This window comes from Loxodonta africana, chromosome 22 (genome assembly GCF_030014295.1).
Source record: "Loxodonta africana isolate mLoxAfr1 chromosome 22, mLoxAfr1.hap2, whole genome shotgun sequence".
NCBI lineage: Eukaryota > Metazoa > Chordata > Mammalia > Proboscidea > Elephantidae > Loxodonta > Loxodonta africana.
The window spans coordinates 36,007,452-36,025,722 of NC_087363.1; the positions used below are offsets into that span (position 1 = coordinate 36,007,452).

The 18,271-nt window shown below is 48.1% G+C and overlaps 1 protein-coding gene across 2 annotated transcripts in view; it reads right to left on the reverse strand.

The window, feature by feature from the left end:
* The window catches only part of ACAD9 (acyl-CoA dehydrogenase family member 9), a 67,518-nt gene that overhangs the window by 2,661 nt on the left and 46,586 nt on the right, over nucleotides 1–18,271 (reverse strand). For both annotated transcript variants that reach the window (XM_003409955.4, XM_023547865.2), the window contains 10 exons: nucleotides 17,301–17,379; nucleotides 16,187–16,361; nucleotides 13,002–13,075; nucleotides 10,399–10,474; nucleotides 8,689–8,759; nucleotides 8,298–8,417; nucleotides 4,685–4,813; nucleotides 2,102–2,181; nucleotides 1,165–1,291; nucleotides 791–868 (listed from right to left, as the gene is read on the reverse strand). In XM_003409955.4, the coding sequence (XP_003410003.2) occupies nucleotides 791–868; nucleotides 1,165–1,291; nucleotides 2,102–2,181; nucleotides 4,685–4,813; nucleotides 8,298–8,417; nucleotides 8,689–8,759; nucleotides 10,399–10,474; nucleotides 13,002–13,075; nucleotides 16,187–16,361; nucleotides 17,301–17,379 (1,009 nt within the window). The remainder of the gene's footprint in view (nucleotides 1–790; nucleotides 869–1,164; nucleotides 1,292–2,101; nucleotides 2,182–4,684; nucleotides 4,814–8,297; nucleotides 8,418–8,688; nucleotides 8,760–10,398; nucleotides 10,475–13,001; nucleotides 13,076–16,186; nucleotides 16,362–17,300; nucleotides 17,380–18,271) is intronic.

Genomic DNA, 18,271 nt, shown 5'->3' on the forward strand with positions numbered 1-18,271 from the left:
GGGCTAATGATTCCTTTCCCTTAGGGTTGGGTAAGGCTGGCTCATCACTGCCTTTTGCCTTCCTTTCTCTGGTCTGTCTAGATGTGGCATGGGTCAAGGCAAGACCAGGTCCCAGAGACCTGGCTGAGACCAGAGGAAGGCGCTGAGTGTGCTTAGTGCTACCTTCAACAGCAACAGTGTCCCAGATCAGGACCCTTGACTCTGGGCCCGGGTGGGGCTGCCCCCTCCTGATTCCAGAGTCTCTCCTCACCTAGAAGACTTATGGGAGGATATCAGCAGAAAACCATCACCAAGCTGGGGACCCTACCAGACAGTTAACTATAGCCCCCACGACAGGCAGCCTGACCTCTCTAGCCCTCCATGACAATCGGACCTTCTCTTCTAGTCCTGGTACCTAGAGCATTCACCTGGAAATCTTTCAGTTCCACCAATAAAAAACAAACCAAGCCCACTGCCACTGAGTCAATTTTGACTCATAGCGACCCTACAGGACAGAGTAGAGCTGCTCCATAGCGTTTCCAAGGCTGTAATCTTTATGGAAGCAGACTGCCATATCTTTCTGCCACAGAGTGGCTGTTGGGTTTGAACTGCCAAACTTTTTGGTCAGCAGCCAACCACTGTGCCACCAGGGCTCCTTAACTCCCACAAGGAAGTTAAACTGCCAAATAGGAGAGCTGAGGTCCCAAAGGTGGACACTTGGCAAAAGTCATCAAAGGATGCCGGCCACATCCTTCTGACCCCGAAGGGGTGGACCTGCTGCGGTCCTAGGTCTGGCAGGGGGCCTGGTTACCTTGCCAAAGCGGAGCAGCAACGTCTCAACAATCCGGCCAAAGTAATACACATTCTCCTCTAGCTTGTTGGCACTGTCCTGTTAAGCCAAAACACAGGACCCAGCTCAGCATCTCCTCTCAGACCCATCCCAGCCTACCTGCAGAGGGCACAAACCCATCTTGAGAGGTCTGAGGGGTATCTGAGTGAGAGAACCGGACAGATGGGTAGAGATAGGGGTGGGGGCATTAGGATTAGGTGGTCCTCCCCATCTCCCCATGGAGGAATGTAATAGGCCCCTGGCCGTACCCTTATAGGAAGAGGATATCCAGCATCAGGACACCTAACCCCTCTAACATCTGCCTAAGGGCAGCCCCACCTCCTAGGCCCACTTACCTCAAGACTAGGGTGCACAACACCATCCTTGCCGGTCAGTCCCAGGTCCACAGTACGGCTCAGGGAGTCCCGAAGCCTCCGGCCAATAGTCTCCACAATCATGTTTACATTTCCGCGTTTAATCTCTCTGTAGGAAGTCCACGGCCCCATGATCTGAGTCTCTACTGCTGGCTCCCACTGCCTAGCAGCACGGCCCCCCAGCACCCTCAGGGTTCTAGGCATACCATTCCTGTTCCCAAACTATCTAAAACCAAAAAGGGACCAACTCAGGACCCATTTGCCTCTCTCCTCCTCCCTGCCTGCGAGCAGGCACCCAGTCTCCTGAGGTGGAGACACATGTTCTCTTCACACAGGGAGCTGCCACAGCCGGCTTTCAGGCTTCTCCCTGTCATGTTAGCACGTCTGCCACATGCTACTAGCAGCCCACACTCGGGCTCCAGCAGTACTTCCCATGGCTCTGTCCCGACCATGGGGGTGGGGGCGAACAGGAGAGGAAGAAAAGTCAAGAGAGAGAAACTGGCTTTATATGGGCCTCAGAGCCTGGTACCTATTGGAGTTGGAAGGACATGCCTCATTTCTCTGGTTCTGAAAAAACAGTTCCCTCCAATGTGGGAGTCTGGAGCTACTCGGGAAGGGTGAAGTGGACTTCAAGAGGGGGCTGGAGGACAGTGTGCAATGAGGGCTTTCCTGAGCAGCTGGCCTCTTCTATTGCCCACAGCGGAAGGCCGAGCTCTGAAGCCTGACTTTCAAGGTCTACCTACTCTCCAGCCATTGCTCCTGCCTCTCCCTACCCCCGCCAGCTAGTCCAAACCTAGCCAGCCTGCAGAAGCGCTGCAAGGCTGCACCACCCCCCTTCATCCTGGGGCAGGGCAGCCTTCCCTTGTGCCACCCCGTCAGGTGGGACACCCAGGAGCCAGACAGCAGGAACAGCACCTACTTGATCCTTGCAGTCAGGATGCGGCCAGCATGCTGCAGACCTGTCAGGGCGATGTACATCCGGAGAATCTCATTGGTTCCCTGTAGCCAGCAGTGCAGAGGTCAAAGGGCGCTCCCATCAGGGCTGCTGCAGCTGCTCTAGATCTGGCCTGTCAGGGCAGCCATGGCAGTGCCCCATGTGACTGGGGAGCTGAGCCACTGCTCACTGTATCTCACTGCAGAAGTCACTGCTTCAAAAGCAGCAAGGACTAAGGCTGTGACCAGGGGCTTGGGACAGGTAGCCTCTGACTACAGCAAACACAGGTTACTGCTTCTACAAGGACCAGAACAGATGGCCACAGAGTTCCCCTGGGACTACCTCTCTATGACCAGCCTACATGTGTGATTGCTTTCTCCAAGCCTCAGATTCCTCTTCTTTAAAATGGGAAAAACAGCTTCCTCTGGTTGGTGAGGGACACTGATGCCTGGACACAGCAAGTGCTGGACAGACTGCAGCCGACTCCAGGTCTAGGCCAGATTCCTCAGGGGAGCTGCAAACAGCTAAGGAGGAGCAGCTGTGGTCCCCTTGAGCCAGATCCTAACAAGCAGAGGGCCCCCCCGGTTCTGCAGCCACCCCGCGTGCACACTGCTCCACACCACCCACAACTGCGTTGGCTCGCTTGTGAGGGAGGCCAGCTGGGGACCTCTGCCCATTTTGCACAATGGTACGGCGGGTCGGAGAGGGGCAGGGGCTTGATTCAGGCCACATAGTTAGTCCTGGTTACTGCACCCTTGCAGCCAGGCTGGCACCACAAAAGCAAGTGCCGAGCTGCTGACCCGCCAAGACTGTCAGAGGAGAGAAGAGGGTGTGCAGATGCCTCCGGGCAAACCTTCCCTGTTCCTGGGCAGCAAGTCTTCAGACAAGTGCGTCTGCTTCACACTGAAGGATCTGCCCTTTCCAAGAGACTCTGGTTTTGAGAGCTTCCTGAACCCTGCCTAGCCACCCTCGCCCTGCCATGGCAGAGCTGACCACTAGGCTGACCACAGACCTTGGGAGATTATCAGTCCCAGGCACGTCCCAGTGCCCTTGGGAAACGATGCCCCTTGTGTCCTCTGGCTGGCCCACACCCCGTCTGTCCACCAAGGGGGAAGAAAACCAGGCTGGGAAATGTAGATTATGAACGGGAACAAAACTAGTCACTGAGGCCTGTCTACTTTGTAGGATAAACCAGGAGGCCCCAAAACATTTTAAAAAGAGGTACTTCAGGTTGCCTTCTGCTGCCAGACAGTCTGAGGATGCCCCTCAGAAACCTGACCAGCTGCACCCCGTCTCCTGCACACCCTATGTCATCAAAAAGTCTTCTCTCCACAGCCTCCATCCCCTGCCTGCTGCTGTGAGCTCCCCTGCCCCAGCTGGGCCCTCACGTTCCTGGCCTCTGATCTCGCCTCTACAGCCCATCCTCCACATCATCCCCCAAGGAGAACCTTTCCAGGCTACAAATGCAACCAAATCACTCCCTGCTCAAAAATTTTACGGCTTCCACCGCCCTCACAAGATGATCCGTATTCCTCTCCTTTCAGTAACGGTCCTTCTCAATCTGGCTACTTTTCCAGCCTTCCCAACTACCCTTGCAGCCCCCACTCCCTTACCTAACTCCTCCGGCCCTGCCACACTGAGCACAGCTGACCACTACTTCTAAACAAACTTTCTTACTCTCCCTCTATTCAACTCACGCTAGCAGGTAAGGTACTGTCTGGGCCCAGCACTGTCCTGTTTCCTAGTCCCCCGTCCTAACTGCCCTTCCCTAGCCATGGCCAATGTCCTTTCTGCCCCTAAGGCCAGCACATTTGCTTCATGAGACTCCACCTCCCTTCTGGGGGGAGCATTCATCTTACTGTCTCTCACTGCACTTCTATGCCAGGGTCCTCCTTGACCTGTCAGGCCATACGATCTAGAACACAAACATCCCAAAGGCAGGGGTGGTGTCTGAGTCATCTGTGGCCCCAATGCCCCATCATCCAGCCCCAGCCCCGGCACATATGACTGAATGGACTCTTTAGGCTTTGACTTCACAGACAGCAACGAACGGAGAATGAGGAAAGTGTCAGGGCTAGGAAGGAAAGCCCTTAGAGAGGACCCTGATTAACTGCCTCAATATACTGAGGAAGAAACCAAGACTCAGAGAGTTTGCATTTGAGGCAGAGCCAGGACTAGACCTTGGGTCTCCAATGAGAAGACCTCTGCTTGTTCCACCATGTCCAGCCAAAAACAATTTGGCAAAGCAGACCTACGGCAGGTCACTAGGAGGCAGTACACGCAGAAGCGCTCCTAGGAGTGTGACTCTGAAGGGGCCGCTTAGCCTCTTTCAGCCTCAACTTCCTCCTCGGTAAAACAGTGTCTCTGCAGGGTTGCTAAGAGGGTCAAATGAGAGAACACACCCTAGACAGGGCCAACGGGGGCCTCTGCTGGGGCCCTCAGCAGCACCTCCCAGGCTTCAAGAGCTGCCTGACCAGGTAGGCCGGGAAAGGGGGAGGCAGGAGAGGATGGAGCCCTCAGTACAGGATTCGCGTCAAGCATAGTCTAGCTGGCAGCAGGGCCACTCACCTCGAAGATGAGAAGGATGCGGGAGTCGCGGAGCAGGCGCTCATAAGGGTAGTCTCGCATGTAGCCCAAGCCACCAAGGACCTGCAGCGCCTCACTCACACACTGCCAGGCAGCCTCTGAGCTGAACACCTGCCACAGGCCAAGGCCAAGGTCAGCACAGGGTCATTAATGTTGAGCCCCTATCAAAAGCAAGACCTAAACCGTGAGGAGCTGGCTGGCTGGGCTTGGGGGCTCTGTGCAGAATCGGGCTTTGGGATCAGACCCACCCAGGTTGGAATCCTCATTTGTCACGTTCTTCCTGGGTGACCTTGGGCAAGTCCTTTTCCTTCCTCAACCACACTGACCAGCTTGTAGTTCCCCATACACACTTAAACTTTTCAGACCTCTGTCTTCCACAGGATGGAATGTACTTTCACATCTGGGCAAACCCCTATGCTTTAAACCCCATCCAAGGTCCCCCCTTTTCCAGGACTCCTGAGTACCTTCCCTCAGCCTCATTCACCTCTGCCCTTGAACACAGGTCTGCTGTACACACTGCCCTGCATCATCATGATTCACTTTCTCTGTTTGCAATGTGAGCACCTTGAGAGCAGAGGTACTGTCGTATTTAGCCCTGGGCTTAGCCTCTGGAGAAAGGTCTGCTTATGGGTGCCAGTTAATGTCTTCAGTTATTTTTGAAGGGTTGTGAGAGGATTAAATGATAAGTGCAAAAGCTCCGAGCAAAGACTGCACATAGAGGAGACTTATTAAAACACTGGATAAAAGTCTAAGCCTCCTAGGTGGACTTCCCTACCTACACTTGATCCTTGCTTCTCTGAACTGCCACTCTGTCTCCATTCCTCAAGAGTGCCATTCTAGAAACCAGTTTAAAAACATTTATGGCTGACTAAATCAGGCTGGCTGTGACTTTTATTATAGCTAAAAAAAACAACACCCCCTCCCAAACAAAATAAAAACATCAAGAAACTAGTATCTATCTCAACCGAATATTCCATAAAAGGAAGTTTTGATTCCATAAAGTCAAAAGACTACAAGCCCAGAATAAGAGTCCTCCCCCAGAAGGTGCAGCTGCCATCTTATGCTGACAATGAAGTTCTTGTCGGGTGCCATCAAGCAGACTCCAACTCATAGTGACCCTACGTGGCAGAGCAGAACTGCCCCACAGGGTTTCCTAAGGCTATAATTTTTACAGGAGCAGATCACCACATCTTTTCCCCTGCAGAGCAGTTGGGTTGGTTCAAATTGCCAACCTTTTGGTTAGCAGCCGAGCATTTAACCATTGCGCCACCAGGGCTCCCTGATGTGAAGTTACATTGTCTGTATTTTCTGTTTTTGTTATAAAGGCTCCACATTGCCCAACAACAAAGTCCAGACTCCTCAGCACAGTGTTGAAGACCCTTAGCAAACTGGGTCCAATTAACCTCATTGGTCTCAGCCACTATATTTTTAACCCACTTGTATCGCCCTGTGTTCTAGGGAAATTCAATTTCTTACTGTTCCAAAATGGCAGACCACACTCTTTCATACTCAGAACTTCTCAGAAATTGTTAGAAGCCAGGGACACTCCTATTTCCAGTCAAAACTTGAAGAGCTGCCCGGACATTTTTTTGTGGCATATTTTAAATGTTTACATCTAACAAACAGATGCTTTTGATACATAAAAATCATAATCCCATATAATTGTACTATTCAGAAAATATTTATAGATCTATTTAAAAATTGAATTCATAGTACATGGCAGCCAATGGAATATGAATTTAAATTTGTATGATGAATATTTTCCCTTCTTGGTCCTGTGAGTGGATGCCATGACTGTCGGCATATTGAAGATATGTCATGAATGTAAAGCCTAAGCCAAAAGGTGTCCCGGTCTCCCCTTGACCCCCAGGAGGGGCACGCTTCACATCTCTACAGCTCTCCACTTGGTTTTCCTAATGTCTGGCCAGCTCTGACTCAACACCTAAAACCTAGTTCATATATCATTTCTGAGGCCTTTTAAGATGCCACTACGTTCTCCCAGAGTGTACCTGGCAATACTCTATGAAATATTGAAATAAATGCTATGAAAGAGGCAGACACAGGAAAGTTGGTTTATATCTACCTTCCCTGAGACTTTTACAGTTTATTCAGAATGAGGCCTTTGAGTTACTCACCATGCCTGGCACATAGGAATTCTCAGTGGTTCTTAATTCTTAGACTTTGGCATCAAAGTGAAATGTCAGCATGTAGACATTTCCTGGTTTCTGGGGACATATATTTGAGTATGGTCAGTATCCTTCATCTGGATCTTCTGTTTTTTTCAGGTCTTCATGCCTTTTTTATGCTGTTGTTCTGGGATTTCATACTTGAATTTTTTTCCCCACGTTTGAATTTAAAATAGTAACAATAAAACCTTTAAAAAGCACAATAAAAGTCCAAATTTTTCTGATGAGGTTTCTTTAAAGCAATGTGTCAGCACTCTCCCCATTTCCTCCCTGGGTTCCCTGTTTCCATTAGTCTGGTTTCCCTGTTCCTCTCTGTCTTCTTATCTTTGGTTTTGGACAAACGTTGCCCTTTTGGTCTTGTATAGTTGATTGTTCTAAGGAGCACGTTCTTCAAGAGTTTACTGTTTATTTTATAGCCTCGTCTATTATTTTGCTGAAAGGTGGACTCCGGGAGTTTTAGTCTCAAGTTAGAAGGTTCTTTGTTTTAGGGCAATAGTCTCAGGGTTTCCTCCAGTCTTTTTCAGACCAGCGAGTCTGATCATTTTTTTTTTCTCAGTTTGAATTTTGTTCTGCATTTTTTAACTGGGACCTTCTATTGCGATCCCTGGTCAGAGTGGTCAGTAGTAGTAGCCGGACGTCATCTAGTTCTTCTGGTCTTAGGTTAGAGGAGGTTGTGGTTCATGTTTAAAATATTTTTTATGTACATTTTTTCTCCATTCCTACTGCCAATAACTAGGCCCTTCCCCATCCCGTTAGAGCATTTCAACAACCTCTGCAGTAATGTCGTTGTCTAGGTAGCTCCTTCTAACCATTCTGGACACTCCTGCCATATAAATTTTTTTAGGACTCTTGATTTTTCCTGTTCAGAACCTATTACTTACTGATGCCTAATTTCTGCACCCGGTATTCAAAGCCCTGCATACTTTGGCCCCAACCTTATCTCTGGCTCCATTGCTTATTGCTGGTTCTTTGCTAAGGACATAGGTCATCTTGCCTTTGTCTCCAAACATACCAGGCTTTCATTCTACCCATTCTTTGAGGTCCAGAAGGAATACCACTTCCTCCTTGAAGATTATTGCTCAGCATACAGATTGAATAGGTATGGTTAAAGGATAGACCAATGAAAATTTGGTCACAAACCACATTGGTAAAACACTGCCCCCAGCTGACTGCTGTACTTTGTTTTTCCTCCTGTGCTGTCCTGGCGTCCCACCTGTCATAGGGGCATGTCTGCTCCCAGAGCACTGTCACAAATGGGGATATCATAACTACTGGATCAATGACAAACTGACCTATACTCTAATGGGGAGAGGAAGACAGAGACAACACTACAGGTCTGAAAGGTGGAGTTAAGGAGCTGCCTTCAAAGTCTCTCTCAGGAGCCAGCTCTCCAGTTATGCTGGGATTACCTTCACTATGGCAGCCTCGACAGAGCAGTCGGGAACCCCTGGCCGGTCCAGCAGCCCCGCAGTGAGGTAGGCCATACTTTCCATTACATAAGCCTTCTGAGCCATCAGGGCAAACTTTTCCTGGAGAATTCAGAAAAAAACACAATCAAGAAGCTATTTGCATGTGCTGTGACCCAAAAATGTCCACTAGAGAGAAGGTAATTAAATCAGAAGCCTCACTGACCAGGAGAACCAAGCCCAGACACTCATGAAAGTAACTCACACGAAATAAAGCCTTATCTAGTATCCCTCCCAGGTCACTGCATGGCAAGCTGTCACCAGGACAGAGACCAACAAAGCACATTTTTCATGTCCACATGGTGAAACAAACAGCTCTTATAACCTTCCATACCTGAATTAATCCAAATTCACTGAGTTTCTTGTTGAACTGTTTCCTTGTGCAGGCATATTCAGCGGTCATTTCTGAAGAAGAATAGAGTTGTTTTAAAATACAAATTTTAAAATGATCTCCAGAGACTGTCATCATTACCCTTCAAATGCTCAGGTAGAAACTGTGAGATCAAATGCCCTGGAGATAGAGCACCTCCATTCCAGCTTATTTGAATCCAAGAAGGACCGTCCACTCCTGGTTTGTGTGCACAGGCAAGGGACAGCAGCTGGAGCTCCCAGAGTGCAGGGTCAGACACAGATTTGAATCTTGGCACGTTTTCTTGCCAGTGAGGTAGCCTGGGCCAAGCTGTTCCACTCTCTCTTCCCTTGTAAGATGGGGACAATACCACTGCCCCTAGTACTGCTGTGAAGATGGATGCAGGCAGAAGCTATAAGGAGCCTAGCACAAACTCAGGAGCAAAGAAACTGCCCCAGCAGCTTTGAAAATGCAGGCTGTGGCTTCAAAGTGTCCAGCTGTGAAGACACACTGTGTCTCACAGCGTAGCACCAAGTGAGCATGGTGCCTCTCCCATCCGGTCATTAGCACCACCCCTCCCCTCCCCACCATCAACATTCTCCCAATGCTTTCACACCCATGATCCACTTATGGACTGGTCCCCATGACAGGCTGGTGAAGCAGATGTCACCCATATTCTACACACTGAGCCTCCAGATCTCATTAGAAGTTCTGCATCCTTTACAAGACAGGCTGACCACAAGTGGCTGTGAAGCTGTTGAACTCAGGAGAGTTGCCCAGAAGAGGAAGCAGAAGCCCAGAGAGGTCAGATCCTAGGAGCAGCATGGCAAATCAAGAGCACTGAGCGAGGCACCTGGCAGGCTTGGCTTTTAGGCCCAGGTGCATGGCTTTGGGCAAATCACTTAACCCCTCTGAGCCTGAGTTTCCTTATCTACAAAATGGCGGTAAGTGCCTCAAACGAATCTTCATGTCCCCACTTTGCCTTGAACTCTGAGACACTGTGTCAGAACCTGGCACTGAGCAGGGACTTTATAAGGCACTCAGGAGTCCCCAGTGCAAACCCTCCATCTGCATTCAGTGCCCTCTGCATCTCTCTGCAGCCACTTCCACAAGCTATGACGGTAATTACCACCTTTTAAGCCAAACAAACCCCCTGTAGGGCAGTTTTAAGTTCACCGGCAAAGGAAAATCTAGGTTTCAGGTATCTTTACAGACAAAAGAACAAAGGAAAGATCCAGAAACTGAGGGGTCTGGGTTCCAAAGCTGGCTCCATTCATCAGTCACTCTCCAGCTCCAAAAAGCCACCTATAAAACGGGGATCCTTGACTAACACAATTTGCAAGGATTAGAGCTAATGCTTATTCAGTGTGTGGCGCAGTTAGAAGTTCACTAAGTAGCTCTGTTCTAGCGGTCACAGCAGCAACCACTTTCTACCTGACAGGATACCCATCCTCCCTCCCCTTATCCTGTGTGTACAGGTACAGAGGAATGCTGACACAGAAGAGTGGAGGTAGACTGAAAGCATTCTTGGGTCTAAACCAGGCTTGGGCAGTCACAGTCCAGATCCCAAACCGCAGCCCGGATGCCTACCCAGGTGACCTAGCTCCAACCACCAGCCCACAGGAAAGAGCAGAGCCTCCCAGGATGGAGTGGGGCAGGGGCAGGACTGTGCCACTCCTGTCCCAGCTAACTTACCAATCAATTTCTTGAGCATCCCGGCTACGGTGCTGCCCATGCTGAACCGCCCGCTGTTGAGGATGTTCATGGCCACCTGCAGGGAGGGTAGGGGGCACACTGTGGACTCCTGTCCCAAGCACGCTGTCACCTCCCATTGGGCTGGAGAAAGCCCAAGGCCACTGAGGGCAGCAGAGCTAACAGACCACAAAAGCACTTATCTATTCTTACCAGAGACTTCTCGAAAACAAAAATCAAGTCTGGGAAGAGTTTTGTACCAGCATCTGGGCTGGCCTTTGGTCTGGGAGAAAGGGTGGTCCCAACATCTGAACACCAGGTGATTCAGTCACTGTTATGGCTCTCATGAACATCCTTGGCATCATTCCCCCCAAAACGGCATTGGACAACATTATTCCAAGAGAACACAACAATTCACTTAGCCCTCAGGGGGCGGAGAGTATAAATATAAACTAAGATTAGTTTGGTACATGCTACAAGCTACTCATGCTTCCCCAACAATGCTTCAGTCAGGATCCTCTTTTTACAAAGAACCTAAGGTTCAGAGTGGTGAAGTAATTCTCCCCAGGTCACACAGCAATCATCTGCCTGCCACCCAAGCCCATTCTCTATCCACCGAACCAGCCTCCTTATACTGATGACCCCAGCGAACTCAGCAATGTTCAGACAGCAACATGCCCCACCCCCGAAACTCCCACAATAATACCCTGATCACTTTGTCAGTTACCCCCCTCTTTTCATATCCTCTTGTCCTACTAATGAGGACTGTGAGCAGCTTGTGACAAGAACAGGCACACGTACTGCTTCCTAAGGGCCAGGTTATATAGGTTCACTGAGGCTTCCCCTGTCGGCATCGCAGGCCAAGAGGGCCGATTATAATTTATTGGTGAGAAAATGCAAGCTACAATACGTACACACACCACACACACACACACACACACACACACAAACACACCACTTATGTGCTATACATACTCTTAAAAGATCTGGAAGGACAAGCACTAAAATATGAACAACAGTAATCCCCTTGGTGCTGGGTTTTAGGTGATTTCATTTTTTCTTTTTGCCTATATTTTCTAATTGTTGTGTAACATCTTGGTTATACTAATAATAAATCTATTATTACACATCTACTGTTCACTTGCTGTTTGTCCCTCAACAGCTGTTTGTCTGACATTCACTGAGCAGCCTGTCGTTGTCAGTGGCTTCGGTTAATGCTGCTTGACCTGATTATCATAACATCTCAGGGGAGGAGGGAGCTGTTACACTGATCCCTACGTCAGAGCCAAGGTGGCTGGGGCTCCCTAGGGTGAAGATACTTGCCCAGGTTACCTAGTAAATTAGGGCAGGTCAATAATAAAAAGACAAATAACTCAATTAGAAAATGGTCAAAAGGTCTGCATAAGTATTTCTCCAAAGAAAATAACACAAATGGCCAATGAACACATGAAAATATGCCCAATATCGTTAGTCATCAGGGAAATATAAATCAAAGCCACAATGAGAAACCTCATTTAATTATTATAGTCATCCTACTAGGATGACTATAATAATTAAAAAAAAAAAAAAAAAAAAGACCAGTAACAAGTGTTGGTGAGGATGTGGAGAAATCTGGAACCCTCACACATTGCCAGTGGGAATGTAAAATGGCGCAGCGTTTTCTCAGGTTAGACAGAGTTATAACACAACCTGGCAAGTTCCTTCCCAGGCCTATACCTGAAAGAACTGAACACCTACGTCCACACAAGCTTGTACACGAATGTTCAGAGCAGCATTATTCATAACAGCCAAAAAGTAGAAACAACCCATATGTCCATTAGCAGAGGGATGATGAATAAAACATGGTATATTCATACGATGGAGTATTTATTCGGCCATAAGGAGGAATGCAGCGCTGACACATGCTACAACGTGGATGAACCTTGAAAACATTAGGCTGAGTTAAAGAAGCCAGACACAAAAGGCCAAGTATTGTATGATTCCGTTTATATGAAATGTCCAGAATAGGGAAATCCACAGAGAGTAAAACAGTGGTTGCCAAGGATAGGGGAGGAGGGCATTGGGAGATACGGCATTTCTTTCTGGGGTGATGAAAAATGTTCTGCAATTTGACAGTGGTAATAGTTGCAAACAGAGTGAATATACTAAAAGCCACTAAAGTGTGCACTTTAATGTACACACAAAGTGGTCAACTTTACATCATGTGAATTATCTCTAAATAAAAAATAACACAATAAATCTGACTCTAAGAAGAAAAACATATTAGGGTAGGGATGCAGACCCAGAGTTGTGTGCTCACAGAGCCTGACTCTTCCAAAGCCCCCTGGCATCCTTTCTTACTCCTCTGGGGAAAGGGGTCTTAGCCCTCACTGGAGGCAAATGACGCCTCAGACATTAGAAAGATTCCTGATTCTAACTACACACTCCTTCTGGGAACATACCAGTCCCTCCACTCCACTTTGCCAACTTTCCAGTGGAGAACCAAGGGCCACGTCCCAAGCACAGGCTGGTCTGCTACAAACAGGGATGGGACAAAGCTGGGGGCCAATAAGCTAGATCTATGAAACTGCCCAGCACTCTACAAAGAGCTGCTGCCGAGAACTCACCTTAAACCCACCTCCTACTTCTCCAAGGACATTTTCGACGGGCACCTTGGTGTTTTCAAAATGGACTTCACAAGCTGAAACACATGAAATTCAAGACTTAACCTGACAAGTGCAAATTATTCTACATTTGGCCCGCATGCATGCTATGCAGATCATTCATTCATTCATCTGACATCTACTGCTAAGAAAGCACAGAAGGACAAGGTTCTATCCTTGTGGAGCTGTTCATATTTTGGTTGCAAACCAAAACATACCTGTTGCCATCGAGTGGATTCCAACTCACAGTGACCCTATAGGACAGAGTAGAACTGCCCCATAAAATGTCCAAGGAGTGCCTGGTGGATTCGAACTGTAACACTTAACCACTACACCACCAGGGTTTCCATAATTTGGTTAGGGAGATAAATTATAAACAAGATGACACAGTATGTGGTAAGTGCGATGAATGAAATAAATAGGGAATGGTGACAGAGAGAAATAGAGGTGGGAGGGACATAAGTGCTTATGTCTGTCTGACCTTGCTGAAGTGACATTTTAGCAGAAGTATGGAGGATGAGAAGGAGCCAGTCATGTAAAAAGCCCCAGAAAGAACATGAGCCAGATGGAACAGCATTTTCTAGGGTCTTTGCAGTAGACAGGATTACTAACTCCACTTTAATACATCCATTCCCTTGCAGTATAACTCTATAGTGCCCCACCCTGTTGGGGAGGAGTCAACTTCCCTTTCCCTGCCCACTGAGCTTGGGCTTAGCCATGGACTTGCTTTGGCAATAGAATGTGGCAGGCTTGACATGAGCAGAGGCCACCAGTGTGCTTATAAAGTCTGGCTTGGCCCTTTGGGATCCTGTGATGTGCCATGAGAAGATCATATTCCAAGACAGTAATGGAGAACAAGTAAGAAACCCATGGGGCAGCCCTGACCCTAGCCCACAGCCTGTACCAGTCAACCCATGGACCTGTGAGAGAAAAATAAATGCTTATTGTTGTAAGCTGAGCTCTGAGGTGGTTTGTCAGGCAGCATGACTGTAGCAGTAGATGATTAACAGACCTTAAAATGAAGAAGAACTTGGCATGCTGGAGAAATAAAGAGGAGTCAATGTGAATGAAATGCAGTCAGCAAGGGCCAAGAATGAGGGCAGAGGGGGAGCCATGTTTCGGGAGGCTGTGAAGGAATAGGGGCTTCTGCACTGCGTTTTCTGTTAACAAAGTACCTGTGCGTGTTACTTAAGCACAGCAGCTCCCAGCAATTTACACATGAGAAAAGGGAATCTTGAAACAGAGAAGGACATGGGTCCAGAGCAGGCAAGTCAGGTATATGCAAACTGGGACTGCTGTTCTTTTATTCTCCTATTACAAATGTGCTCAAATAGCTTAGCTGTGAAATATGTGGGCTGTAGGACCAGACACTTCTCCTGAAGGCTCTTGTTCCTTCACAGGTCCCCAAGTATGGGTAAGATCCTGCCTCCCTCTCTGACCTTATCTTATGCCACTATGCCCTCTTCCAGGGCCACTGCACTGCACAATTCCAGAGGCACCACTTACCCAGAATCTGTGGGGACAGTGCTGCTGGAGTGGTGCATGGCAGCCCTGCTTCCTCCCTACACCGCAGTCCTCGGGCCACCGTTTCCCACCAACACGCCAAGCTGTTTCTTACATTAAGACCTTTGAGTATGTTCCTTCCCCTCCTGGAACATTCTACGTAGGTACTCAATAAGCAGCACTAGTAGGAATAACAGCACTAAAATGGAAGCAGTTACCATTGTAGTGTTACAGGTGCACAAAGCACTTTATACTCATTGTAACATTCCATTCTCTTGTCCACAAGGTGGCTCTTTTATTACCCTCCCACCAGCCCTTTGTTTAGCTGAGGAAACTGAAGCACAGAGAAGTCAACTGGCTATTCCAAGGCACATAAGCTCTAAGTGGTAGAGCTCAAGCTACAGCCCTCTGACCCACCCCTCCACCGTACGTACAGGCGGGAGTCGGGGAGGGGAGCAGAAAGGCAAGCAAGACAGAGAGTAGAAGAAACAACCTGACCCACTTCCTGGAGATCAGAACAGAACACGCAGGCCCTTGGGGCAAAATGTTCCGGCTGTGGGGTGGAACCAATTGAAATGTTCTAAGATTTATCTTGCAGGACCTTCCCCTGCCCGCTAAAAGGGGCGAGGTGACAAAGGGAACCAGTGTGCCTATGTCACATCCCATGATGAGTTATGTCAAGGGGAACCAAAGGACTTCCATCTTGAAGAAATCCTGTGTGTGTACCTGTATTTGCATAACCCAAACCCTTCTCAGAAATCTCCGCCCCCCCCAACCTCATGAATAAACATCCAGACCCCTCCTTATTGAAACCCTTAAATACTTGGCTCTTAAGCACATCAGACAGACAGTCTCTCTGAAGGTTCTAGCCTTTACTGTCTCCTTTTGCAAGCCGCTGGCAAAATAAATTCGCTTGTGTGACTCCAGGCTGCCTCAACAGTCTTACTGGGCGGCGTGAATCTGGTTGGGTTCAACTGAGGAAGGGGCCCGCGCTAACAAGAGCAGTTAGTTTGGCAAACAGTACCATCTAGGAAAAGGATTTCCAAAGAAGAGGTGGCACACAGAAGCAGGTCCAGGAGGTGCCAAGGGCAGCACTGCAGCCCCCTCTGCACAGACACTCTGACCTGAACTGGAAGACCCAAGAGGTAGACCCATGTATAGCAGCACTGAGCTGGTTAAGGGCCACTTCTTACAGGACACTAGAGTGACCCAGGGGCTACAGGTGGGCCTGGGTGGGAGAAGGGAGGGCAAGAGGAAGGTGGTTCCAGGCAGGAAAGACATGGGGCTTCCTGCAGTAAAATTTCTACCTAGGACATCCCACTATCCTTCTTGGAGTCCACCACTACTCCCCCCACAAGGCTGAGCTCCATGAGGCTGGGAGTGTCTCCCTCACTCTGAAATCACCAATGACCAATGCATTGAGAGATGCACGATAAATGCCTGTTGAAATAATGAGTTCATTTCAGTGAACTCATCTGCATTTGCCATGGAAATCACTTGTGGCATTCTTAATTTGATTTTGCTAACATGCTTAAATGAAACCAAAATTATTTAAATTTCATTTTATCTGGATATTCGGATGGGGCTGGGGGTACTCTCTCTCTCTCTCATACACACACACACAGACACACACACAGGCTACCTACTGTTGGAGCCGCGAATGCCTAGCTTATCTTCAGGTTTCCCGTTAGTGACTCCACCAAAGTTTCTTTCTACTATGAATGCTGTGATTTTGTCTTTTACCAAATTGTTGGAATCGACAATCTGTGTCTTTGCAAACACGGTAAAAATATCGGCCAGTCCTCCATTGGTGATCCACATCTGAGAAAACAAAGAAAAAGGACTTTGGAGAAAACCAAAACCATGGGGCACTTCCAAGCTCCAGCTTCCCACAGGCACATCGGCTGCTGGTGAAACTTTAGGCCAGACATGTAAAGCTCCTGGCTCTGGAGAATCCAAGCCTGTGTGATCAGAAGACAGTCTGGGGTGGGGAGACCCTCAATCCAGAGTCTGCCCGGGTTAAGGGTCTTCCCAAGAGAGCCAGGTGGCCAGGGCACAGGGGCTATGGAGAATAGCAGCCAATAGCACTAAGACAGCTCTGGCTCTACCATCAAATAACCAGGTTTCTTCAAGAAAGAAGGAAGATGAGGGGGACCAGAGAGAGAGGGAAGGAGGAAAGAAAAGGGAGGGAAAGGGAGAAAGGAAAGGGAAAAGGAGAAGGAAGGAAAAAATAAGAGACTTCTCAACAAACTGCAATGTATGGAACTTACTTGATCTTGGGTCAAACAAGCCAATTGTTTAAAAAAAAAAGTGGGGGGGAGGGGTATGAGACAATCAGGAAAATTTGAACACTGACTAGATAGAAATTATTTTCATTTTTTAAAAGTGATAATGGTATTATGGCCTTGTCTTAAAAAAAAAAAAGTCTCCATCTTTTAGAGATGCAGAGTGAGAGCTATAGATGAGACCCAGAGGCGGAGACAGTGACAGAAGAGACACAACCGCTATGAGCCAGTAAGGATGAAACTTGGTGGTGACAGGTACATGAAGGTCATTATACTATACTTTTGTATGTTTGAAATTTTGTATTTAAAAAAAAAACCCATAAAGCAGCTCAAGGAGGGAGCTGGTACAATGGCGACATGTAGTCCAAGCGCCCCCCAGCGTGGTCATGCTTCACATTCCTGGGGCACAGCAGGTGGTCATCAGAATGGTAACTATGACCATGACTGAGGCCCTGAGTGGGCTACGGAGCTGTACCTTGGAGCCAGTGAGGATGTAGTGCTTCTTATCTTCGCTTAATGTGGCTCTGGTCTGGATAGATGCTGCATCACTCCCACTGCGGGGACAGAAACACGTGGTTGAAAGAGAATAATGCTGAGCATAAACATGAATGGTTTTGAAGGCCTGAAAATGGAGGTTTTTAATACTTTAATACAGTGGCTGACAAACTTTTTAAATAAAAGGTTAGACAGTAAACATAGCTTTGCAGGCCATGCAGAATGTCTGTCTCAACTACTCAATGCTGCTGCAGCAGCATGAAAGCAGCTGTAGGCCATCCGTAAACAAACGGATTACACACTGATAAAATTTTATTTGCCAAAAACAGGAAGCGGGCTGGATTTGGCTGACCTCTACTTTAAGATGTCAGGTAAAAGAAGTGGCAGTGAAAATAATGTTGGCTTAGGGTTAAACATGGAGATGTGTGCTCAAAATGGGCTCATCGGAGCTCCCTGCAATGATGAATTCAGGCAACCCAGGAGGAAGACACCCAATCAGGCGGTGTGGAAGCTGAGGAGGAAAGCAGAAGTGGAGAGGCACCTCCAAATCTACAATACCAAAATTCTACCAGGATCAGGAGACAACCCTGAGAAGGTCTAAATAGGCAAATGCTTGGGTTTCTTAAATTATTTTTTAAATTAGTGACATTAGGTATCTAGAGCCAACTCATGTGCTGCCCTTAGTGGTTAAGAAAGAGAAGGAAAGTGAAGGACACCATTAAGTTCCTAGCTTCCAAGGGAAAAAAAAAAAAAAACCCCAATTCCAACATTTAACCAGCTACCAATAATAAATCCTCTGTGGATGCTGGTTCCCACGTATCCATGTGAGGGGAAGTATGGTGGAGGGTGGTCCAAGTAACAGACTGGCCATCAGAAGTCCACAGTCCTATCCACCTGTTTCTTCCTAGCTGTGTGACCTTGGGCTCATCACACAACCTCATGGAACCTCAG